The following is a 24,999-nucleotide window of genomic DNA, read 5'->3' as shown; positions in this document are numbered from 1 at the left end:
AACACGAGACAACTGGGTGGGGCTCAGGTCTTGGGGCGTGTCCTCGCCCTCCCGGTCCTGTCCGGTGACTCACCGTAGGGTGCGGCTGTCACACAAACACCGAGGGGAGGGGAAGGGTAGCAAGGGGCCAGAGACCCGCCCCTGCGTCCCCTATCTTCCCGGAGAGTTTCTGACGCCTGAAGTCCTTGCGAGTGCCTGGCCCTCGGATGCCCGGGTGTTTCCAGCCCCCGGGGTTAGCTCATACCCACCCCCCACACACACACCCAGAGCAGAGCTCGGGGCTCTGGGACCTAGTAGCCTCCTGTGAGAAAGAACCGGGTTCCTGAAGCTGGGGGAGCAGTTCTGGAATTGGGGGCAAGGGGAATAGACCAGAAGAGGGGAACGTACCTAGATGAGGGTTGAACCTCCGATAAGGGAGCATCTGGATACACCACTGAGACATGGAAATGAGTTCTTGGACAACCCGCCTGGCTTTCGGAATTTGGAAGGCCAGGACTCTGGATGTCTGGGTACCAGGGCTCTGCTTTAGACGAAGGACGGCTGGACCCAGTTTGGGCGGAGGCATGAAACGGACACAGGTTAAGAATATGTGCTTTAATGAGAGGGCCGGCTAAGAGCCTGCTAGAGCTCAGGACCTGGTAGGAAGTCACCCTCGTCTCCTTTCTGTCATTTTAGGAGGCCGAATTTTTTCCCAAAACCGGAGAAAGTCTCCGAGGCCTGGTTAGCAGTCTTGTCGATGGTTTCCTGGGTAGACTTGGCCACCTGGTCCATGGCTGAGGAAGGAAAGAATAGGGCAGATGAGGGTGGGGCCCTGGGGAACCACAACTATGCAGGTCTTCCTGGGTCTCCCTCCCCAGGAAGCAGTGTGGGTGGAGGAATTGCAGGGAGAAGGTGGGTGTCTGCCCAAGGGCTGGGTGGGGGTTGGGCAAGGTGTGAGGGATATGCTGGGGATGCCCACCCCCCTGCCCACCAGCCCCACCAGACCTTTCTGCCCTGCTTCTGTGGCTGATCCACCACTTGCTGAGCTGCTGCTCCAGCTGCAGTCACTGGAACGAGAATTGCGGCCTTTAGCCCCTGTTGAGATACCACCAACCACAGGGGCCCCACCACTGCCAACCCCTATCCGTTCCTAGAGTGGTCTGCCCTTCAGGCCCCACCAGAGATGGATGCTATTGAGGTAAAGTCCTTTGACCAAAGCCAGTGAGGGGCATGAGCCCTTTCCATGACTCCAGGGTAGTCTTGTTTATTTATAACTCTGGGCTCCTCCCTCTGGCCTGTTGCCCTTGCCATCTCCAGGATTGCTGAGAAAATATCCAACAGAGGAAGGAAGGCAGGGCAGGGCCAGGCTGGAGCTGGCATCTGGACTGTGGCTGCTGGTGGGCATGGCCAGGAAGAATCCTGCCCCCTTTAACAGCTTCTCCCCCAGAAGCTTGGCCCAGATGCCTGAATTCCCAGCTTTAGTGCTTTGGGGTTTCTACTTTGCAAGGTCCTCTCACTACTTCCTCTCTCCTGTGCCTCTCCCCGGAGGGCACAAAAGCAATGATGCCAGTGCCTCTGTGAGCAGGCAGCTTAAGGCATTAGAAAACAAAGAGCAGAAAATAGGTGAAAATTCCAAGGTCAGGCCATATTTTCTGGACCATCATTTGTGCCTGTGGAGAACAGGATCTGCAGGGGCTCAAGTGGGTAGGCAAACAGGTGATTCCGGCCTCCAGAGATCTGACTCATCCTGCTGTTGAACAGGAAAGGGCCTGCTTTACCCAGACCTCAGGGGTCAAGCAGACCCTGGGGTCTGTGGCTCACAGAGAGCCTGGGGTCCTTGTCTGACATAGCCAGTCAGGACCACAGAGAAGGAGCCTTTGCACCCAGCTACGGATGGGGAGAGTGAGGCCCAAAAGGAAGGGTAGCGTAGGCTTCCTGGTAGCATTTAGCCTTAGGGAAATGACTCTGGCTTTCCTAGGCATTTCCCCTGGGTTTGGGTGTTGTCTGTCGACTGGGATACGTGTAGGACATATTGGGAGCTGGAGTCCCAAGGGAGACTGAGCTGGGACTGGAAGAGCTGTCACTCGTGGGCCCAGAGTCTCCCCACTTACCAGACATGTAACCTCAGGTCTGTGGAGAAAGACCTGGTAGAAAAACTAAGATTGGGGCCACCCACGCTGTGGGGTGAGGGTGGGAGGTCCTCTGGGTAAGGACTTAAAAGGAATTGGTTTTTGGTTTTTGGTTTTGGTTTTCCAAGGAGTGGGATGTGCCTCAAAACAAAGCCCAGTCTGGGTCTGGAGCTGCTTCCCCCATCCCATTCTGGCCCTGGGTGCTTCTGAGACCCTGGCTGGCTCTGGCTCTCTCTTGGTGGACCTTCACTCTCCCCTAAGGACCTGGGTGGGGCCTCTCCCCACCCTCATAGCAGCCTCAGATTGGCCCTGTTAAGGCCCAGAGTGAACCCCTGGAGCTCCTCAAGGCATCATTCCCCGGCTGGTCGGGGTGGGCATCCTGCCAGGTCCCTGCATCTCAGAAGAGGGCCTTTCCAACCTGAGCCACCTGCCAACTTTGGCGCTGCACAGACCTCCAGCTTCTGCCCCCCACTCCCATCCTGAGTCCAGCCAGATGCCCCAGTATGTGCCCTAGATAGCGGGCCGTCCTCACCAGCTTCCTGAGCCGCCCCCTCCACTTGCTGCTTCAGGTCCTGCAAGCCCTTGCTGGCCATGGCTGTGCGGGGTCTCCAAAGAGGTCAGGGTTAACCGCAGCGACGCTGGATCTTGCTCAAAGCGGCAGCGACCTGAGCACCAGCTCTGTTTTTAAGGCGCCCAGGGGGCTGGCCCGCCCCGCAAGGGGAGGGGGGTAGAGGGGGGCACGGGGCGGTTCCCAGCACTTGGACTCCGGGGAGTGACTGGGCTCTGCTCCAGGCCCTGCCAGCCGGAGAGCACATCCTGGCCTCAGGCGGGCCGCCGTGGGAAGGTGGCCGTCCCAACCAGGATTTGAAGAGCGTCTAGGGGCTGCAAGGGGGCTGGATCGGGTGTCCAGAGAGTGGCTGGGGACAAAGGGGGCTCACAGCCCTCCCTCCCTGACTCCAAGGATCCCCCAACTTGTGAGCGCAGGGTCAACACCAGGTCAGGATCTGGCATTGAAATCAATAATAGCAGCTGCCTTTTTTTAAGCATTTACCTTGTCTGGCACTGCCCTTAATGTTCACAACCTGTTGTGTAAGCTTTACAACTGAAATGGGTGTTATTAGCAATTTATTGGAAGAAACTGAGGCACAGGGCGAGTTAGGTCTTACCCAAATTCACATGGCAGGAACTCAAATCCCCATGGTGGGCTGTAAAGCCCAGGGCCCTGACCAACGCCCAGCCAGCGGTTCCCACACACTCAGCCTGGACACTGCAGACTGGCCATCTGCCCAGCTGTTGCTGGGACGGAGGAGGGTGAGGGGAGTGCAGTGGGGAGAAGGAGTAAATCCACCCCGCCCCCTTCCCTAGAGGGCAAGTAGCTGGCTTGTGGCTCTGGCTGGGGACCAGGCAGCCCAAAGTGGAGGGGCGGGTAATGAGGAGGGCGGTCTGTGTGTGGAAGGCCCAGGCAAGGAAATCATTGTCCCAGACCACACATTGAAGATGAGAGCAGCCAAGCTGCAAGCTGCTCAGATCACCTCTCCCAGGCCCAGGGGCAAGTGGGGCTTGGTGACTACGGGTGGGGGGGGGGGCGTGAGAGGTGGGGGGGTTGTTAGAGACCTGCATGTCAGTAGCACAGCCAGGGATCCCAGGGACAGCAAAATGACCCTCAGGGCACATCCTCTTGCCACTCAAGGGTGAAGGTTGTTCCTCCACCCCACCTAGAGCTCTCCCACTCTGGCTGTCCACCCTGGAGTTCACCAGCTCACCTCTCAGTGCGATGGTTGGACCCTCTCTAATAGTGCTTCCTTTTCCTTCTTTCTTTCTTTCTTTCTTCCTTCCTCTCTTTCTTTCTTTCCATCTTTCTTTCCTTCCTTCCTTCCTTCTCTTTCTTTTGGGGGGGCGCACCTGCAGCATATGGAAGTTCCCAGGCTAGGTGTCAAATCAGAGCTGCAGCTGCTGGCCTACACCACAGCCACAGCAATACCAGATCCTAGCTGCATCTGTGACCTACACCGCAGCTCATGGCAACAGTGGATCCTTAACCCACTGATGCAGGCCAGGGTTTGAACCTGTTTCCTCATGGATACTAGTCAGATTTAGTTAATGCTGAGCCAGGACCACTGAGCCATGACGTCTGTCAGAGTTTCCCTTATCCTGGAGTTCTGTGATGTCCCCTCCTACCCAGGTCCACTCTGCTGGCCCGTGGGCAGGGGAATAAGTGGAAACAGATGCACACATATGGAATGATTAATGGAGAAGGGTTCCTGAGAAAGAGGGAGGGGGGAGATCCCATTGTGGCTCAGTGGTTTAAGAACCCAACTAGCATCCATGAGGATTCAGGTTTGATCCTGGCCTTGCTCAGTGGGTTAAAGATCCGTCATTGCCCTGAGCTGTGGTGTAGTCTGGTAGCTATAGCTCTGGTTCGATCCCTAGCCCAAGAACTTCCATATGCCACCCCCCACCCCCCAAAAAAGAGGAAGGGGCAGGCACTGAGATCAGGTGGGGTGGGAGGGGATACCAAATGCAGACTAACAAAATGGCTGTCCCACCCCATCTCGGCCATGAATCTGGTCCAGCCTAAAGCTCCAAGGCTCTGTGGCCTGCCTCACTGCTGCCTCTGAGACTCCAGGGGATCCTCGTCCAGCGCCTGCCTCAGGCCTGCCATCACTCCTGAAAAACCACCAGTAGCACCACTCTCTTTAGTTGGGAAGGCCTTTTACACTGTTCCAATTAGCTCACCACTGAGCTGCTGATGCTCTTTGGCACCAGGCCACGTGGGCAAGGAACAAGATGGGGAGGTAGCAGCCTCTATTGGAAGGACAGCCGGGCCCAAGCAGCTGATAGTGTCAGGGCAGCCCTGAATGCAAGTGCCGAGAAATAAAATATTGTCTGCCATCGTGGTAAACCAAAGATGTCACAGTCATCAGGGATTACAGTCACCGGCCACGGGTGAGCGGATGAGCCCTGAGGGAACTCAGGAAGGAAACTGAAAATACCTGCCATGAAGCAGCTATCTGACCAAAGCCACTCTCAATGGTGAGCACTGAGGAAACTCAGGAGGTGAAAACACAGGATACTGGCCTCAGACAGCTGAGGTGCTTATCACATGAATGATTTCAGAGAGCCCAGACCTTCCTGTACATAGAAAAGCACTAAATTCCATTAGCAGTCACTTTTGTTCCTACTACCTGCCCTTTGCTGCCAAACTCCTATACATCCTAGGGTGCCCCCCTCACCTCCTTGGAGCTGTTTTGTTTTGTTTTGTTTTGGTTTTTCAGAGTTATTTGAGATGCTGCCTCTGGGGCTTGGGGCTTAAGTTCCCATTTTGCCCCAAATAAAACTTAACTCTCAACTTCTAGGTTGTGCCTATAGTTTTTAGCTGACACTTCCCACCTTGGCCAGGCACGATGATAACTGCTTGCCTGAGCTGACAGGTGGCCAGGATAAGGTACATGGTGCTGCCCTGAAAACTAACCTGGAGAATTTGGGTGGGGCCCATAGGAGGGAGGAGAGGAGCAGTCTCCCAGAATCCTTGGCACTGGAATCTATCTTGGCTGAGATGCGGGAGCCACCAAGAAGCACCCTGAGCCAGACCAAACATAAGCCGAGCAAGACTGGCCAGAGACAACCCGGAAACTAACCTCATTCCCATACAGTCCCATAAAACCTGAGGCTGCGAGCCATGTGGCAGAGCAGTTCTTCTGGGTCCTCTTACCCTGCTGCTTTCCACCCAGGTGTCGCTTCCTGATAAAGTCTTTTGCTTTGTCAGCACATGTCTCTCCTTGGACAGTTCATTTCCAAGTGTTAGAAAAGAGCCCAGGTTCGGACCCTGGAAGGGGTGCCCTTTCCTACAACAATAATAGAAACAGCTGAGTGGCTCTAAAACTGCAGGCACTGGAGTAGGGCCTCTTGGGTTCAAACCCCTACTAGGGCAAGTTCCTTCATCTCTCATAGCCTCAATGTCTTTTTTTTTTTTTTTTTTTTTTTTTTTTTTGTCTTTTTGCTATTTCTTGGGCCGCTCCCGCGGCATATGGAGGTTCCTAGGCTAGGGGTCCAATCGGAGCTGTAGCCACCAGCCTACGCCAGAGCCACAGCAACGCAGGATCCGAGCCGCGTCTGCAACCTACACCACAGCTCAAGGCAACGCCGGATCGTTAACCCACTGAGCAAGGGCAGGGACCAAACCCGCAACCTCATGGCTCCTAGTCGGATTCGTTAACCACTGCGCCACGACGGGAACTCCCGCCTCAATGTCTTAAGGAGCTTCATCAAGCTCAATCCTTGATGGTGGAGGACACAATGATAGAATCTCCCCAAAGTGTTACTGTGAGGATTAAACAAGCTGATGGATGCCCAGCACTCAGCAGACGGCCCTTCAAGATTAATGCCCTTCATCTTGTTAGTTTTTATTCATCCCTCCAGTTTTCTCAAGAAAATCACTGGAGGAGTTCCCATCGTGGCTCAGAGGAAACAAGTCTGACTGGCATCCATGAGGACGCAGGTTTGATCCCCGGCCTCACTCAGTTAAGGATTCTGCATTTCCATGAGCTGTGGTGTAGATCGCAGACACGGCTCAGATCTGCCATTGCTGTGGCTGTGGTGTAGGCCAGCAGTTGCAGTTCCAATGAGATCCCTAGCTTGGGAACTTCCACATGCCTCAGGTACAGCCCTAAAAAGTTAAAAAAAAAAAAAAAATCACAGGAGTGCCCATTGTGGCTCAGCGGGTTACAAACCTGAGTAGTATTCATGAGGACTCGGATTTGATCCCTGACCTTGCTCCGCGTTGCTGTGAACTGTGGTGTAGGTCACAGACATGGCTTGGATCTAGCATCACCATGGCTGTGGCATTGGCTGGCAAGCTGCAGCTGTGATTCAACTCCTAGCCTGGAAACTTCCATATACCGCAGGTGCGACCCTAAAAAGGAAAAAAAAAAAAAAAGTCTGTTGCAGCATCGTTGGAGGAGGTCATCAAGAGGATGTAACCATTGGTTGCCTTCCAAGCTGGACTGGGGCAATCAGAGGCTCCTCACACCGTCCCCTGTCCTGCCTACGATGCTCATGCTAGCAGCTATTTCAAGGATGCAGCCTTGAGCGAGTAAGGTGTTGTTGAGACTGTCTGGACTGTATACATGACTGACCCCAGTTAAAGCCTCTATGAACTTTGAAGATTCTAGTGGGCTGCGGCAGAGATCTACCCAAGACAAGTCTCTTATCTAAGTTCTCTTGCTCATTAAAACTGCCACCTACCAAAAAAAAGAAAGAAAAAGAAAACACAAAGAAAGACAGGTCGCTCAGGACTTCTCAGAGAGGAGACGACTGGGGGAGAGCAGTTATCCCTCTGCAGAAGTCAAGGGCACAGAGCACATAATAGGGGACTTAAAGGCAAAGAGCATGGCAGGGGTCCGTGGGGTGGGGAAGAGGCTTCATGGACAGGGCAGACCTTGTTGTTTGACCTCAAGAACAGGCCCCGAATATGTCTGAGGTGAGGGGGGCAAGCAGCAGGGACCCTTCCAACTTCTTCAGCAGAGGGGAGGGCCCCCGGACCCCAGGGACTGAATCTAGGTATCCTCCTCCCTCAGTCATCTGAGTGGACCTGGCTCCTCCTCGCTTCCTCTCAGGCACGCCCAAGCCCTGGGAGGCCTCCTCCTTGGGCGGCCTCCTCCCTGGGCATGCACAGGCCTGCTGATGAGTGGTGTCTGAGCCAGGGAGCAGGAACACCCCTGACTGCCCTGAGGCTATTCTAGACCCCTCATTCCTCCCACGGTAGGGTTTGGGGGCTGAGGGACCAGCAGCCCACGGTGCCTTTCTGCCTCCTCAGCAGTGGATTCCCATCCATGACAACCAGCTCAGCTGTGCTTGACTGGCTTCCTAGCCCCCAGGGTTGCCCTTGACCTCTTGCTCGGAGATCTTGACCTCTTGACCTCAGAGGCAGGATGGGAAGGTGGTGTGGACCCTGTGGCGCCTGTAGTCAGTATGGACTCAGGATCTGGTACTCACACCCAGGGCTGTGGGCCTGAGGCAAGACATTAAGATACTCTTGTTGGTTTGACACCAAACCAGGTGTCAAAGGAGAGGGAACCTCCACCTGGTCTCAGTTCAGCCGTCACTGAACCATGCAGGGTGTGATGCAGTAACCCCCTGTATAGGACAACGACCACCCCGGTCCAACTTGGGGGTGGCTGTATCTGCCATAAGCCCACCGGAGCCCACGCAGCCACAGCAGAGCATGGGAATCAGCTGCGTGCTCTGAGCCAGGCCACCTGGGCTTCTGCCCAGGCCCCAGCTTCCTAGCTTTGTGGCCTTAGGCAAATTGTTTAACCTCTCTGTTTCTCGGATCATTCTCGGCAAAACTGGGCCATACCAATTAGTAGTTCCGAGGATTCAAGAAGTGAAGCTCTCAGTACAGTGTTCCCGGCACCTGGGAGGGGCTCGACAAATGTTCATTTTTACTTTTTTTTCTCCCCTGCATGTCAGCTGCTGTGTTTTCTAATGACACTTGACAGGACTCTCTGGTGGAAGGAAAGCTCAGCTCCAACCTGGTAAGAAGCTCAAGGCTGGGTGGGGCCACGCAGGAGCCTGTGTGTTGTGTCCTCCTCTGCCCAGGAGGATGCTGAGTCCTTGCTATGGGGTGTTTTTTTTGTTTGTTTGGGGGTTTTTTTGGTCTTTTTTTTTAGGGCCGCACCCACAGCATATGGAAGTTCCCAGGCTAGGGGTCGGCAGATCCAAGCTGCATCTGTGACCTCCTCCACAGCTCATGGCAATGCCAGATCCTTAACCCCCTGAGTGAGGCCAGGGGTTGAACCCATGTCCTTGTGGATACTAGTTGGGTTCATTATCTCTGAGCCACAAGGGAACTCCCTTGCTATGGGTTTAGACTTCACATCTTTAAAAGGTGTTAGGTGACCCATTCCCCAATGGAGCCAGAGCCAAGGACACACGTGGTGGGACAGCCCAGGAGACCCATCCTCAACCCCCACCCCGTCAGTGGGGTCCATCCCTGAAGGGTGAGCTGAAGCTCGAAACCTGGAGCATCCAGGTCTCACACTCCAGTGGACACTGTGTCCTTAAAGGTGTCTTCAGGAGCCGAAAGCAAGGCTAGCACCTCCATGTTCAAAGGTGATTGTGGAGGTGGTGGTAAGGGGGTCCCTGAAGGCAGTGCCTGCTCTCAGCAGGTTCTAGAAATGCTTAGGGTGTCTGTGTATCATACCTGGCCCAGCTCCTGTTCCTGGTGGTGGGTGCCGGGGGAGGGCCCACGGGGGCGTCTTCACGAATGAGGCAGCACAGAGAGGAGGCATGAGCAGATATGCAGTGCAGATTTGAGTGTTATTTGAAATCATCAAAATCATTAAAAAAAAAAATTCACAGCAGCATCGGTGGGGTCAGAAGGACCAGAGGGTGGGAGAGGGCAGGGGAGGGAGGTGAAGGCAGTGGTGGCATCCTGGGGCAGCTGGGAGGGGATGCAGGGACTGTGGGCAGCCCTGCAGGTCACATTCCAGGGTCAGACACTCCTTGTACCAGGAGGGGGTGGGATCCGAGGCAGAAGAGTGTTCCTCAGGCCCTCCGCAGCTCCTTGGCAGGCCTCTAATCTCCCCCACTCTTGGCCTGGGAAGAGAGTGACTTTTACACACTGCCCTGGGCCCCCATCCCTCAGTGGCCACCCTGGGTGTGGGGGTGGGGATAGGTGTCTTCTGAGGGGGATCATTCATGAGGGGACCTCACACTCGGCTCAGGGGACTGCAGGTTGAGGCTCCCCTGGGGACTCTGGGGCCCAGGAGGGACACACGCTTGCCCAGGGACCCCCAGGTAACCCTAGGACCCCAGCTCCTACCTCTCCAGCCACTTCCTCTTCCACTTTGGCTGCCTCGTCCTGTGAGGGGGCAGGTTGATGCAGGTCCTCCTGTGGGAAAGCAAAGGGGATGTGGGACCAGGTGGAGGGCACGGGGCCCCTGGCTTCCCTGTAACAAGGGCCTCGTCCTCATGGCCTCAAAGATGAGCAGAGGCCCTCATCACCTTGCTGTACATGGAGGGCTGGAGGAGAGGGAGGTGGGAAGGCCCGATTGCCCATGGAGCTGACAGAGCCTTGTGTGAGGATTCACAGTGGGGACTCTGTCTGACGATGCCAAGTCTTCTGAGGGGGCACTGAGTACCCTCGAACCTAGCTTCACCACCAAAAGCTGATGCTGAGTCCTGGCCAGTTCCTGGTTGAGCCTCCTCCTGAGGTGGGGTGCGGAGGGCAGTGGCCCCTGAAGCCCTAGGCCTATCTACTCTCAATGTTTCTGAATCACATGATCATATACCCTTGTCCCTAGGGAGACACCCAACAGCCCTTGGAGGAGGAGCATGTTACCACTGCTCACACAGGGACTCTGAGGCCAGGAGTCATGTAGCCAATTCAGGGCCTCAGAGCTCAAAGCAAAGGGGCTTTCAGAGATCAGGTCTGGCTTGCTCCAGGCACACCCCTATCCTCAGTAGCCTGAGTGACTCCCTCTTTCCTCCCCCTTGCCTCTTGCATGCACGCTGGGCTCAGGCTGGTCTGCTTGGGACCAGCAGGGGTTACACAGTCCTCTCCCACTTCCTGCGTCCTTCTATCTGCTTCTACCCTGCCTGAAGGTGGTTGTGTGACAGCTGCAAGGCAGAGCCAGACTGGGTGATCATCTTGGACCCTGGTTTCAGCCGCTACCTCTGGAAGGTCATACCACCTCTGTGTTACCACAGGGCCATCCTGCCCCTTGGTAGACTCAGAGACAGCCAGAGTTGGGGCAGACTCTCCAGGCAAAGGACAGACTCTGCCTAGTCCTGTGGCATAAGGGTGGTGCATGAAGCCAGTGGCATGAGTGGTCAGACAGACTGGCAGTGCTATATCCTTCTACAGTTCACTACAGGGTGAGTCATGGCTGGTTTTGGGGTGTCACCAGGAAATGGCTCCCTTAGGGTAGCTCCAAGGGCTTACCAGCCCTTCCCCAAAGTCAGAGAAGAGTGCCCAGGCCACTGCTCAGAGACCCGCCCAGGTGCAGCCTGGCCCCGTCCCAGGGCATCCTTGGCTGGGGGGTGAGGGAAGGAGGGGCTTGGCATCTCCTAAGGCACATCTGGGTCCTGCCAGGGGCACTGATGGGGATATAGTCACCCCGCTTTGCTGGGTGCCCACCAGCAGTGAGGCCTAGCCGCCTCACTTCCCTGAGTCAGCACACAGCCCCGGGAGATGGATACGCTCAGCTCCACTCCCCTCCCCTCCAGTTTTATAGCTGAGAATGGAGGGCCCTAGAGGCTGAGGAGCTTCCCAAGGTCATACAGCTAGCAAGAGGCAGAGCTGGGAACTAGGACAGGGAGCACCCACCTGCTCCTGGGACCTGTAGACCCCGTCCTTGCCGTGGAAGCAGAGGCCTGGGCGCTGCCCCCAAAGCCAGGGGCAGGGCGATCCCCTGCCCTTCCACCCACCCACTTCTTCCTGCTGGGTGCCTAGGACTCTACCGGCCAGGGGCCTGTGCCAGTAGGGGAGCTTCCTAAAGGACAGCCTCACACAAAGCTGGAGACAGCACGTCTCTGGTTTAGGAACACCCCTGCCCTCAATATGAACTCGCTCCCACCACCATCTCCCCATCTCCCACTCAATCTCCCTTTAAGAGCGCGGGCTAGGGAGCCAGGCTGCCCCGAAAATTTCACGCTCACTTAGACTAGCCATGGGACTTTGCGCACATTGCCGTATCTCTCTGGGCCTCATTTCCACACTCTGTCTCATGGGATGTTGTGCCCATTAAATGAGTTAGTAGGTGTAAAATGCTCCAAGGAGAGTTTCTTTGTGGTGGGTGCTGCAACAGTTCTCCCAGCCTGTCTCTGTCCCGTGGGAGTGCCCCCTGCCCCTGTGCTCTATGCTGCCCAGCGCACGCGCATACGCGCGCGCACTCACACGCACACACGTGCACGCTCGCTCTGAAAGGCGGAGGTGGTAGGCGTGGTCAGAACCCTCAGTGTTTTTCAGTCACCAGGGGGCGCTGCTTCTCCGCTCCTCTTCCTCCTCCTCCTCCGGACCGACACCTAGCCAGGCTCTGGAGGGAGGGAGACCTCGGGACCCTGGGTGGGCCGTGACTCGGCAACTCTGGCCAGGTGTCCACTGCCAGTGGGAGGCTGCTTGTCACCACGTAGGGTCCCCAGGCCCCTGCTTTCAGTAGTAAAATGTGAAACGCAGAGCACCATCACAAAGGCGTGGTTTTGAGCCTTGTTTTTCCAATTGGGCCCTACACTGCCCCGCCTCCACTCCCCACCCTCCGGGCGGGGAGTTGTAAAGATTCCAGCAGCTAATCGACGGGACGACACCAAGCACGGCGCAGGGCCTCTAAGTCTGTTTACCTGTACATCAGTGGCCGTATCAATGCCTCCTCCCCAGTTGGCCTCCTCCTGCCCAGAGGAAAGGATGGGACTGTCTCAGGGCCAGGGCTGGGGACCAGGCTCACCTTGCGCACCACTCCGGAGGTGACCGCGATGTTCTCTGCCTCCTCCACAGTCTTGGTGGCCACAGTGTTGACGCTGGAGACCACAGCCTCGCTCACAGCACTGGCTTGCTCCTTGGTCTTCTCAGCCACTGTGGGAGGAAATCTGGATAGTTCTGCCCCAACCCAACCCACCTGGGCCTGGCCTGCCCAAGTCGGGCCTGAGCAGCCCCTTCCCCGGGCATTTGAAACCCAGACTTGAGTTCCCGCTGTGGCGGCTTCTCTGCATCACCAGGACATAGGTTAGATCCCCAGCCTGGCATAGTGGGTTAAAGGATCCAGTGTTGCCACAGCTGTGACATGGGTCACAAGTGCAGCTTGGATCTGATCTCTGGCCCAGGAACTCCATGTGCCAAGGACGAGCCAGAAAAAAAAAAAAAAAAGAAAAAAACCAACTCTGGCTCTACCAGAGACCCTAGGCTGCCCTCTTTGTGAGTCCAGGGGAGCTCTGGTGATGATGCGGGTGGCCCACCCTGGGTGCTGGAGAAGCTGGGTCTATGTACAGCTGGGGGAGGGTAAGGAGGGCCTTTAGAGCAGAAGTCCTTAGATGTCCCAGCCTCTATGTCCCCTGGTCCTGGGGCTTCTCACCTGAGGTCACACTCTGCACAACACCTTCCTTGGTCTTGGCTCCTGTGGAGGAAATGGAGGCGTCAGCCCAGGCCCCCTCCTCCTGGTGTTGGGAGAGGAGTGGTCAGGGCAAACACACCACAGAACAGCTGGACAAGCTGCAGGGTCGATGGGGGGGGTAAGGATGGTGTCTGGGGGCCAGTCAGCCCTTCAAAGGCCACTTCCTGCTGTGTCTGGAAGAAGGCGATAGAAGGGAAGTGGACAGGACAGGATGAGGGGGACAAGAGAGACCAGGCCTGAGGTAGGGTCTGGACCCCGAGTGGGTGTGGCCTGGGCCTTGGAAGCAGCACACAACAGGGCCAACAGGAGCTGAGTCATCATCTCAGTCTCCTCTTCAGAGGATGCTAAGGGGGTCTGGACAAGACGAAGGGTCAGTCTCATCTCCCCAGACCTGTGGCCTGGCTGCTGAGCACCTGCTTGTTCTGCCTGCAAGCTCTGGACTCAGTGTGGCTTCTTATCTGAGTCTAGGGGCCTGTGAGTGACGCTGGGGCGGGGGCACTGGGGTGCGTTGGTGTGTGCATTTGTGTCTGCACAAACACCTGGGTCTCAGGGCTAAGTGCTTCCCTTACTGTCCTGCCCCAGAGACCCCTGGGGCCCCGAGGAGACCCACACAGACAATGGGATGTGCAGGAGAGTGGGGGTCCTCCAGGGGAGGAGACCCTGACTCAACAGCCAGGTGCCCATCCCTCCCCAAATGCCTCCCTGGGGCCAGGACATAGTCAGGCCCCTGTAACTGGGCAGCCACCAGGCTGCCCCGCCCTGCCAGACCCTGCCACGCCCAAACTCACCCACATACATGACACCCTCCTTGGTCTTCTCAGCTGCCTCCGTCACCCCCTGCTTGGTCTTCTCCACGGCGCCCACCACACCCTCCTTGGCGATGGAGAAGCCCTTCTTGAAGACATCCATGGTGGTGGGCAGGGACCGAGCTGGACTCCCCAGGCGAACTGTGACTGGAGCTGGCTTGAGTGCTGCTGCAGCAGCTGTCCCCGCTGCTGCTGCCTCTTATTGACGCCAATGAAATATTGATGATGCAGCAGCGGCTGATGGGAACCCGGCCAGCCCAGGGGTGGAGGCGGGGAAGGAGGGAGGGAGGGAGTAGGCTTGCCTGCACCTTCTCCCGGGGTCCCCTGGGCCCTGCTGGGCTCCATCCTTCCCTCCTGTCCCCTGCCTGCCCCGGAGGGCACAGCCCCTCACTCATGTGCTGCCCTGTGCACCCACAGGGGTGACCCTGGCCGGGTGCTCCTGGTCCTGGGGCTGTTGTGTCTGTGGGCAGAGAGGGGTCAGAGGGGCAGCAGGCACAGAGAGGGGAGGTGCCTTTGCTACTAGCATCCCAGGTAGGCCAGGGGTCAAGGCCAGGCAGGCTTGTCAGGCCAGACCTCCTGGACCTGCCTGAGCTGCTCAGCTACTCACCAGCACCGTGGATGTCCCCATCCCTGGCTCCAGCAAGTCCAGGTGGAGGGTCTGCGGCACCAAAGGGCTTCTCCAGGTCCTGACCCTGGCTGCAGACTGTGTGACCCTAGGATGGGTCCTTTCTCCCTCTGAGCCTCCACCCACCTGCTAACTCCCACAGCCCAGGGGTGAGAGATGCTGAGTAGGCATGAAGGGCCCCCCACTTCCTGGCCACCAGCATGAATGGGCAGCAGGTTCCCTGGGACGGATCCGACCGCTTCCTGCACCCCCACCTCAATGCTGGTGCGCTTCTCCTGGCTCCCATGGGGACATGCTCGGTGGGGCCACCTCCCCCCCGTGTCTCCCACATCCCCAGGGTCCCTGACCTGAGTCCTCTTGGGCCACAGGAACTGGTGTGTGTTGTGGGCTGCCTCTGTGGGGGCCGGGCGGGGGGTGAGGGGGGCCGGACGAGACTCACCGGGTGGGCCGGCCCAGGCCACTTCCTCTCTTTGTTGTCCCTGTGCTTTTTTTTCCTTCTGAGACTTAACTTGAAGACAACATCACAGCACTGGCAGTTTCTGGAGTCACCCGAAGAGGCTGAACCTGCCCCAAGGCAAGATGATTCTGATAGTGCTGCTCAGCCTTGGGGGGCCCCTGGGGGCCTGGGCCCAGATCCCTGGTATCAAGTTCTCTGATCCCTACAGTTCCAGGCCACCTGGGGTCTGGAAGGCAGAGGCTGAGGACATCAGCAGGGACCCTGCCAGACGGTAAGAAAGGCCTGGACCTGGGGGAGGAAGTGGTACAGGATCTGAGTCTCAGCTTGGCCAAAGCTGGGACTCTCTGGACCTCAGCCATCAAATGTGAAATGGGCTCATACTCTCTATCTGCTGAGCTAGCTGTGCGATGGCATGAGGTGCTAGGTCAGGCTCCTCTTTAAGAGGCCTCCCCCCTGAGCCAGCCAGGACTGGGTACCCCAGGGCCCCGCCTAAGGACCACAGGAAGTTCCCTACCTGACCCTTGGCAGGTAATGGGCCTGGAGGATGGGCAGGGTGGCAGTGTTCTTTGCCATCAGCCACTAGCATGGGGTGCTGAGGGACTGGGGTTCCAGAAGTTTCCAGATGGTCTGGGAGTGGCTCCTGTTCTTTTGAAGTAAGTCAGTTCTGAAAGCTGAGCCCAGATGAGGCTGGCTCGACCTAAGCCATAGCAGACAGATGTTCCTGGGACTGCTTTGGATCTGAGTGCCAGGGGGACCAGCATGGGTCCTCAGCCCGGCCCTAACAGCCGAGCAGTGAGCAGATAGAGGGCCCTGCTCTATTTCCAGTACCAAAAGGAGGCCGAAGCATCCAGGGAGCTTGGCTTCAGCGTGCCTCTGAAAATGGGCGGAATGGTCTTATGACTAGGCCAGAACTCCATTCTCCAGTCTTTTTATTTGTTCAGGGCCAGGGATCCTCCTGCTGATAAGGCTCTGGGAATGTGGGGCCCTCCTCGGGGTGCCACACAGGCAGAGCAGCTGGTGATATTTACTGGGTCTGCCTCTGGGCTAGGCCTCTTGCCAAGTGTTATCTCAGTTAATCCACCCTCAGAGGAGCCTGAGGCTCAGAGAGGCTAAGCAACTGGCCCAAGGTCACACAGCTTAGGAGAGCTGGAACCAGAATCTGAGTCTGACTCCAGAGAGCATACTCCAGTCCCTGGGGCACTCAGAAGCAGCCCCAGTTCCAGGGGCACCCATTCTCCCCTACCCCCCTCCACACACAAACCAGATTTGGTTGAGGGCATCTGCATGGATTTGGAGGGTGGGGGGGCGCAACTTACGCCCACCCAGAGTCTCCCATTCACCCTCACCTTGGCCTGGGCTGAATCTGCCTGGGGTAGTTCTCATACAGCTGTGACACTTCAAGGTGAATGTGTTTGTTGGACATTTTCCCAAAAGCGGGTCTGACCGGGGAGAGGCAGGAGGGCGAGAGCAGCGCTGTGGACCGCCCATCGGTGATGGAGGGGAGGGCCGTATAGGAGAAGAGGGGAGAGGTTGGTCCTGGAGAGACCCCCTTCTTGCTCCATCCTCAGTTCTGCACAGAGCTGGAAGGTGCAGGTGGCTCTTGGCAGGGGAACCCAGCCACCCAGCTCTGATTCAGGACCAAGCACCCCGCCTTTGCTCCCCAAAGCCATTAGCTCCATACCCCTGTCTCTGGGCGGCCTGCCTCCCTCTGATGAAAGGGAGGGAGAGGGGTCAAGCGGATGGGAAGAGGTAAGAGCTGCTTCTTCTCTCCCCTATCCTGAGCTGTGGGGAGAGACTGTGTCCCTTTAGCCCCAGAGAGGTGGGCCCTGGTCTGACTGCTCACAGCCTGCAGGGGTCACTCAGCCATAGTCTGGTGGTCCCGGTGTGTGCAGGGGGCCTGGGTTTGTGCACAAGGGTGCCCTGGCCTGGGGATGCCCAGGCAGGAGTCCCAAGCCCTGGTCCTAGGGGCCTCCAGGGGTCCCAGCAGGCCTGCTGGTCTTTTGTCCACAACCCGAGAGGCTGCAGGCCCACAGGTCAAGCCCAGGTTATCGAGGCCTCCGGAGGGGCTGGTGAGAAAGGAAGGAAGCGCTGTGCAGCTTCCTTGGGCTGATTGCTTCCCATGCTCCTACGAGAGGAGAGGCGGAAACGCAGCCCCAGCCCCTCCTGCTGCAGGGGAAGGGGAGGCGGAACAGGCCCTTCCCGCTCAAGCAGGGGCCCACACCACCCACACCCACCCACCCACGCCACAAGCCTGGTGGGCCCGCCCCCCTGGTTGCCAGAGCCAGGCCTCCCGCCCTGCATTTGCCCCTCATACCTGTATCCAGGGTCCCTGGTGACCCAGATAAGACCCTTTGCAAGGAGAAGCTCAAACAAAACACCTTGGTGCTGGATGCCAGGTCCTGGCATGGAGGAGGGCTGGGCCCAGTGAGCCATCAATGTGGTTAATTGGACTTTGTGGGGAAGAGGCTCCTTAGCTCTGGTTGGGGCGGGGAGAACAGGAGGTTAGGACATGTGCTTTTCAGATGCAGGACTGCTTGCTAGACCCAGGCAGGGTACCCCATCTCCGCATTGTGGTGACAGTGCATTGTGGTGACAGTGCAGTGAGGTTGCCACTCTTCATTTTGCATGTTCTGAGGCTCAGAGGGCTGGGGTCACCACCTGGGGCCACGCAGCTCCTAAGCGATGGGTCAGGCCACGTCATCTGGGCCACACATCCCAGGTATCCTGGGTTTGTCTCCCCCAAGAAGGCTGGGAGCGTAGGAGAGGCTGCTCCCAGCAGCTCAGCTGGCCCCAGTCACCAGCATCAGCATCTTACAAGGAGCATTTGCAGCTTTCACAGATGGGAGCTTGTGGCCCAGAGGAGTCACGCATATTACTAGAGGTCACACAGGAGCAGGATGAAGCCTAAGTGGCTAGTCTCTGGGCCATGGCTGTACCTCCTACACCTGTTTCTGTTCTCCAAGGCACAGGGCCCTGGGCACTAATGGGGAAGAGCCCTGTTGGCCTGAACTGTGCTCCGGGAATCCTGGCTCTGGGCTGGACACCAAGTGGGGCTCAGGCTCCTCTGCCAAGGCCCCTTTGTGGCTGCAAAGTTCTCCCCTGGAACCATTGCTTTCACAGCTGCACTCAGAGCCTCAGAAAACAAGGTGCTGAGAACACAACCTCCTTCCACAGAAAGACTTAAGGGGCAGAGGGGGCGTTTACAGGCTGATTAGGAGGCACTTAAGTGTCCCAGTGGGCAACAGCAGCACATGCATAATTCAGGAGGCTCTGGCTAACAGCCCTTAACCTGATGCAAGCTTTCTCTGGCTTCCTTATAGCCTCCCCCATTATAGCCTCCCCTCCAGGGAGGGGCTGGGAGTGGGAATCTTCTGTGCATTTCCAGGACAGGAGGAAGGGCCTTGCTCAAGGTCACCCTGAGTCCAGGGTCAGGGAGGAGAGCACAGGCCTCCCAGCTCCTATTAGAAGCTCTGAGGGGGCAGTGGACTCTCCCCTGCCTAGGGCAGGGCCTCAGGTCTGGGCTGTGTCAGAGGCCCAGCACAGACCCAAAGCAGACAGGAGGACCCCCACACTCCCTTCTAGGCTGGCACCTGCCACTCAGTAGACCCTTGGGAGATGAGGATGCCAAGAGGACCCGGGCCCGAGGCCAGGAGGCAGTGAGAACAATGGGGTGCTTCAGCGAGCTGGGCTGGGGGCTCAGTGGACCAGCAAGAAACGGCCAAGAGCTGGAGGAAACCAAAGCAAAGGTCAGGAATGTTCCCAGGGCTTCTGGGCCAGCAGCCTGTACTGTGCCAAGGGGATGGGGCTGCCAAGGGAGGGGAGCTTGGGTAGGGAGAATAGCTGTGGCCAGAGCCCAAGGTTTGGGCAGGACAGGAGAGAAAGTTCCTGGGAAGGAAGGGTGGGCGGTACTGATTCCGGTTCTAGGAACCTGAGATGGAAAGTCCCGGTCACTCCCCAGCAGGCTGGCCCAGGCACAGGCCTTCTGGACCCTCAGCAGCAGTTGAGAGGGTGTGCAAAGAACAGAACTTTGTTTCCAGTGGGTGTTTCCCAGTCTTACACAATGGACATCTGGGACCATTGTGGGAGAGGGGCTGTCCTGCGCTATGTAGGGTGTTTAGCAGCATCGTTGGCCTCCACCCACTAGACGCCAATAGCACCCCCATCTCCCAAATTGCATCAACCACAAATGTTGCTAAACATTGCCAAATATACCTCGGGGGATCCCCTCTCCCCATGACCCACGCCTCATTGAGAACAACTGGTTTGGAGAAATACATCTCTCCAGGTCTGAGAACATTCCAGAAATTTCCATGGGGCCCAGAGAGGGGTGGGGGTCACAGTTTCTGGTCCTTGAAACAGTCTGCTCAGGCAGCCACCTGCCCCCCGACCTCTGGGCCCCATCACGTTCCCAGTCCACCGGTTCCGTGTTGAACACGGGCACATCCTGATGTTCCTGTGCCATGTTACCAATTACCAATCCCCTGGGGCTGCATGGGCCCCTTCCTGGTCTCTGTACCCGCTGACCAGCTTGACAAATCTTGTGCCAGCGTCCCACTGTTTTCATTACTTGGCCTTCAAAGTGGTCATGACAGTTAGATGAGAAGCCCCTCACTCATTGTCTTCCCAAATGTTCTTACCTGATCACCTGCATTTTCTCTTCCAAATGGAAATTATTTTATTTTTTATCTTTAAGTTTCATTTTTATTAGTTATACACAAACCATTGAGCAGGGCTCAGAAAATTCCAGCTGGTGGGCCCGATCTGGCCTCCCACCTGTTTTGTAAGTAAAGTTTTATTGGCATGCAGCCATGCCCAGCTATTTACGTACCGCCAGTGCCTGCTTTCTGCTGCAGTGGCTGACCTGAGTAGATGCAACAGAGTCCATATGTCCTGGAAAGGCTAATATCAGGGTCAACTTCAGGGCACTCAGAAGGGCCCCCCCACTTGGTTTAATCTCTGTTGCCTCCCAAGTTTTCATTTTGCCTTGGACCGTAAAACTTACGACGTCTGCTGTGTGTAAAATTTTACTGTTTGCTATTGGAAAACCTTGGCTGACCCCAGGGGTTACAGTCAACGAGTTCCACAAGGTTTGTTGAGACCAGAAGGCCCAGGCCCCTCTGGTCCCCAAAGGCAATGGCTTTCAACTCTTTCGGTGATTCTTTGGGCATTTACATCTGTATCTCTAAAGAGCACACTTATACTGCTACTTCTTATTGATGATAAGTAGCATCATCTACGATTCCAATCTCCTTCCTACTCCAGATGCCAACCCCAGTACACACACATAGGCATGTGTGAGCGCCCACGCATGTGCACACACACAAAAACTCCTTCCCATCCATTGATCTCTCCTACCATCCTTTTGAGTGTTTACTTTGAGTATGTACATTGTCATTTTGACTATCTACATACATTGAGTATGACTATATATGCTACTTAGGGTTGAGGCTCGAAACAAACTCTGCATCCTTTTTCCTCCTTGCACAACTTTGGTTTGCCCTGAATTAAACAACCGTCTTCATTCCCCCCGCCCTTTTGCTTAGTTTCCTGTGTCTTTGTCACTACTGAATTCCAAACTGTCTGCCAGTTGTCCACATCTGCTCTCCACTTTCATTCCTGTCAGGTGTTTGACCACCTGTGTCCCCTCTCAGAGCCTCCAGCTGCACTCCAGGCTGGACCACTGCCCACTCGCCCCTGCCTGGGATCTCCCTTCACCTCATTGCTGACTGGAATTCCTGTTTCCTGGTGCTCCCCTCTTTCTCAGTGTTCTTTCTTGTTTTGGGGGAGTGGTTCAGGTACAATGGTCCTCACCCCTGGGCCATCCTTAGAATGACCCAGAGAACTTTAAAATGCTGATGCCCAGGCCTCAAACCCAGAGAATCTCCTTTAACTGGCTTGCAGCGGGGGCTCATATTTTTCAGGTGCCACGGGATGACTGTGATGTGAAAATCTGATGGCAAAATTGCAAATCACCACCCTAGCAGCTCCCTAAGGATCCTGGGCAGGGAAATGCTTTGAAATCTGGCTTGTTGAAAATGACTTTATTCGGTGCTGCTTGATAGGCTGGCTATCAGATTCTAAATTGGAAATAATTTTCCTTCAGTATTTTGAAGGCGATTCTCCACTGTCTTTTAGTGTCCAGTATAGCTGTTCAAAGGTTCAAGGCTATTCTAATTACTGATGTGTGTGTGTGTGTTTGGGGGGGGGGGCGCTTGGTTTTTCTCTCTGGAAGGTGTAGAATCATTTTCATTCTCAGAACTCCAAAATTCCACAATGATGTGCTTTGATGTGCATTCATTGTATTGTGGGTAACTGGCAGGACTCTGAATCTGAAATTCCAAGCCCTTCATTTCTGGAATGTTCATTTGATTGTTTTCATCGATGATTCTCACCCTCTGTTCTCTCTTTCTAGAACTCTTATTGTTTGGATGTTGGTTTCCCTACCCTAATCCTCTATTTTTCTGATCTTTTCTGTCCTATTTTCCATCACTGTTTGCTCTTTTAGAGGAATTTCTTTAACTTTATCCTCCAACTTTTCTATTAAATTTCTTTTGCATTTCTACCGTTATACTTTCCAGGGGTTCTCTTTTGTTCTCCCAAAGTTCTATCCCCATTTTTTTTTTGTCTCTTGTCTTTTTAGGGTTGCACCTGCAGCATAAGGATGTTCCCAGGCTAGGGGTCGATTTGGAGCTACAGCTGCCAGCCTATCCCAGAGACACGGCAACATGGGATCTGAGACACATCTGCGACCTACACCACAGCTCACAGCAATGCCGGATCCTCACCCACCAAGCAAGGCCAGAGATCGAACCCAAGTCCTCTTGGATATTAGTTGGGTTTGTTACCACTGCACCACAATGGGAATTCCAATTTGCTCATTTTGACCTCCCTCTTCTGTAAGAGACATTCCTCAGGGGTCATCCTTGGATATCTGCCCACTTAAGTGTGGAGAGGTGGGGAAGCCGATTGGAAGCTGGGTGGATGGTGGGGCTCTGTGATCTGTTCTGTTACAGGACACTCTGCTGGGAACCTCTGGTGTCAGTGTCTTTAGGTCTTTCCTCTTGAGTGGGGTCATTTTCCTGACAAGCTTTTTCAGTCTGCTGCCAAGAGGGGAAAGGCTGGCTGCCAGGCTTCTGAGAACCAAGTGAGAAAGCAGGCTATGTGGTCTCAGCACTCACATAGATAAAGTCACTCAACCCCTCTTGTCTTTCCCCTTACCATCCCAGCGTCCATGTGTGATGGTGCCTGATGGCCCTGGGGCAGAAATCAGCTCCAGAGAATTAATCCCAGCCCTGACAGTCATTCCACTACCAACGCCCCGAACTTTGCCTCCTAAATCTCACAAATGTGATCATTTCTCTCCATAGCCACCACCATCATCCAATCGAAGCATCTCTCACCTACACCCCTGACACAGCTACCAACATCTTCCACTCCAGTTCCCCCACCCAGGAACCAGGGTGGCTGTTTCATGTCGCTTCCCTGCTCAGGTCCATTCATGGCTCCCCATGCCTTTGGGACAGAGTCCTGTCCTGAGCTAGCCCTCGAGGCCTCCATGGTCTGGCTGCTCCTTACCCCTGTGGCCTCTCCCCTGCAGCCCTTGCCCCACCCCACCCCCATAGCTCCTCAGTGGGACCACCGAGCTCCGGCACAGCTCCCGGTGCTTCACCTCACTCTCTCTGTGTAAAGTGCAGCCCAGTCATCGCCTGCTCCCGAAAGTCTCCCCAGGTCCCAGCATCCATCATACCATCTAATCACCTGCTCTCCCTTGGGACCCTGAAGAGAAGGACCTCACCTCCGCATGGGCACTGAGCCGGAGCCCAACACCCGCTCTTACTAGGTGCTATGCCGAACTGACCTTGGAGGTCATTACCATTTGCAACTCTGGAACGCTCCACTCTGAGAGCTGGCTGTGAGGGGGAAGGGCCCTCTGATCCTTTCTACTGAGCCCATCAAATCTGCCATCAGACCCCTAAGCTGGGGCTCTCTGCCATCAGACCCCTAAGCTGGGGCTCTGTCAGCAGTGAGCATCCTCGCCCCTTGAGAGGTGCTGCAGCACATGCTGGTGGTGGGTACAGGAGACAAGGATGACCTCCTCCGGGATGTTGAGGGTGACTCCCAAACCGCTCGACCTTAGTGTGGGTGGCCTTCCCCAACAATGCTCCAAAAATCCATTTCCATAATGGCTATAATGGGGTACAGCCAGGGAGCAGGTGCCCTCGCCACAGCCAGGTCTCTGGAGAGGAAAGATGTGGCTGGTAATGTGAAAGGGGCAGGTGCCAGGGCTGCCAGAAGCAGGCAGGGCAGCAGAGTTCCCTGGGCACTCAGGAGGAGCCAGGCACTTGATACTCACCTGAAAATCTCTCACGATTTTCACTGGAGAGACAACCAACAACAACTCCCTACGCGCCTCACTCAAGGTCACACAATGAGAAAGTGAAGGATTTGAATTCCAGACTCTCCATCCCCAGCAGCACCATGCTGCCTCCCTGGCACCAGGAGAAACAGGGAGAGCCCCTCCTGACTCTGGGGGCCACTCTGGTGTGTGACTTGGGGGGCTCCTGAGCCTCTGTGCTGACCCCACCGTGGGGGTGCTTCCCGGGAGGCAGTGGCGCAGGCGCTCATGTGGGAGGGGTCTGTGGAGCTTTTGCTCTGGAGCAGAGGGATGAAGAAGGCAGAGCGCTTCCTCCTCAGGCTGTGGGTTCCAGAATCCCCAGGACTGGGTTCGGCAGAGAGGTCTGGGGTGGGGAGGAGGCTGTGCACTGGCTCCAAGTTGTTCTCTAGGAAGGGTGGAGACCTGGGTGTGGCTCAGCAGCCCTCTCCTCTGGCTTGTTCTTTCCAGGAATTGGTGCCCCTACCAGACGTCCAGGCTGGTCACCTTTGTAGCTGCTTGCAAAACAGAGAAATTCCTGGTCCACTCGCAGAAGCCATGTCCACAAGGGGCTCCAGACTGCCAGAAAGTCAAAGTCATGTGAGTGGAGGGTCGCAGTGTGGGCTGTTCATCCAGGCCCTGCACCAGCTGACCCTGGAGTCGCTGAGCGGCCCTCTTCCCCCAGGTACCGCATGGCCCACAAGCCAGTGTATCAGGTCAAGCAGAAGGTTCTGGCCTCCATGGCCTGGAAGTGCTGCCCAGGCTTTGCGGGACCTGACTGCCAGGACCAAGGTAGGGTTCCCTGTGGTCCCTCTCCCTCTCGACCTCTGACCCCAGAGGTCATGCAGCTCCTCTGACCTCAGAGATTAACATCTGCTACTGCTTCTCTGTAGATCCCATGGTGATCCCTGAGCCTGAAGATCCAGGTGATAGCCTCCAGGAGCCTTGGGATGGGCCAGTCAGCTTTGAACCTGGTATGCTTCTTTCCTGGAGGGCACAGCAGGGACAGATGGGCAGAAAGAACCCATGTGTCCAGGCCCTTTCTCCTCTGATAGGACAGTGCCGTTTCAGGAAAACCCTGCCCCCCAGATCAGCAAGGGTCCCTCTGTGGCCCTGTGTCATCCTACCCACGCACCAAGCAGCCCTCAGTTACCTGCCTGCTGGCCAGGCACACACACCTTTCTCCTTGATCCCATTTTCTGGGAGGAACAGCTTCATCTGATACCTTCCTTGCCCCTGAACTGCATATGCTCCCACGGTCTGGAAGAAGCCTTCCCACAGCCCCCCTAACCAGGGCCAGGAAGTCATGCTGTCCCTGGTCTTCAGACAGCACAGCAAATCCACCAAGTGACACCATTTGTGAGGCCTTTCAAGGCTGGGCCATTGTTGGCATGGTGAATGAGTTTCATCATGTGGTGAACTCCTATCTATTGACAAGGGCTGCCCAGAAAGATGTCCAGGGGCCATGTCCCTGTGGCTGAGGAGGCAAAGTGTGCTGTAACAGATAAGGCATGTCTGCCTGGG

At 56.1% G+C, this 24,999-nt stretch overlaps 3 protein-coding genes across 5 annotated transcripts in view; 1 reads left to right on the top strand and 2 right to left on the bottom strand.

The window, feature by feature from the left end:
* ADIRF (chromosome 10 open reading frame 116 ortholog) lies at positions 586–2,800 on the bottom strand. Its single transcript, NM_001243503.1, is given in 4 exon segments — positions 586–773; positions 985–1,005; positions 1,008–1,046; positions 2,641–2,800. Coding segments are annotated over 4 exon segments (228 nt in total). The 5' UTR covers positions 2,702–2,800; the 3' UTR covers positions 586–666.
* SNCG (synuclein, gamma (breast cancer-specific protein 1)) lies at positions 9,410–15,168 on the bottom strand. Of its 3 annotated transcripts, none has more exons than XM_013983397.2 (6): positions 15,087–15,168; positions 14,005–14,220; positions 13,178–13,219; positions 12,554–12,681; positions 9,934–10,002; positions 9,410–9,707 (listed from the first exon to the last, which is right to left on the bottom strand). In XM_013983397.2, the coding sequence occupies exons 2-6, from the start codon at positions 14,123–14,125 to the stop codon at positions 9,687–9,689; spliced, it is 381 nt and encodes a 126-aa protein (XP_013838851.1). In that variant the 5' UTR covers positions 14,126–14,220; positions 15,087–15,168; the 3' UTR covers positions 9,410–9,686.
* MMRN2 (multimerin 2) overlaps positions 15,194–24,999 on the top strand; it is a 24,743-nt gene continuing 14,937 nt past the window's right edge. The window contains 4 exon segments of the mRNA XM_005671182.3: positions 15,194–15,375; positions 23,947–24,075; positions 24,161–24,267; positions 24,369–24,449. Coding sequence (XP_005671239.2) covers positions 15,227–15,375; positions 23,947–24,075; positions 24,161–24,267; positions 24,369–24,449 — 466 coding nt within the window. The 5' untranslated portion in view covers positions 15,194–15,226.

Source organism: Sus scrofa, chromosome 14, assembly GCF_000003025.6.
Source record: "Sus scrofa isolate TJ Tabasco breed Duroc chromosome 14, Sscrofa11.1, whole genome shotgun sequence".
Classification (NCBI taxonomy): Eukaryota; Metazoa; Chordata; class Mammalia; order Artiodactyla; family Suidae; genus Sus; species Sus scrofa.
This window is presented reverse-complemented; position numbering and strand designations above follow the sequence as displayed.

Excerpts from the sequence above, each read along its gene's own strand:
- SNCG (XM_013983397.2), bottom strand. The coding sequence starts at position 14,125 with ATGGATGTCTTCAAGAAGGGCTTCTCCATCGCCAAGGAGGGTGTGGTG. Across the intron at positions 10,003-12,553 it reads CCTCCGGAGTGGTGCGCAAG|GAGGACCTGCATCAACCTGC; the intron begins GTGAGCCTGGTC and ends GCTTTCCCACAG. Across the intron at positions 9,708-9,933 it reads AAGAGGAAGTGGCTGGAGAG|GCCAAGAGTGGGGGAGATTA; the intron begins GTAGGAGCTGGG and ends CTCTCTTCCCAG.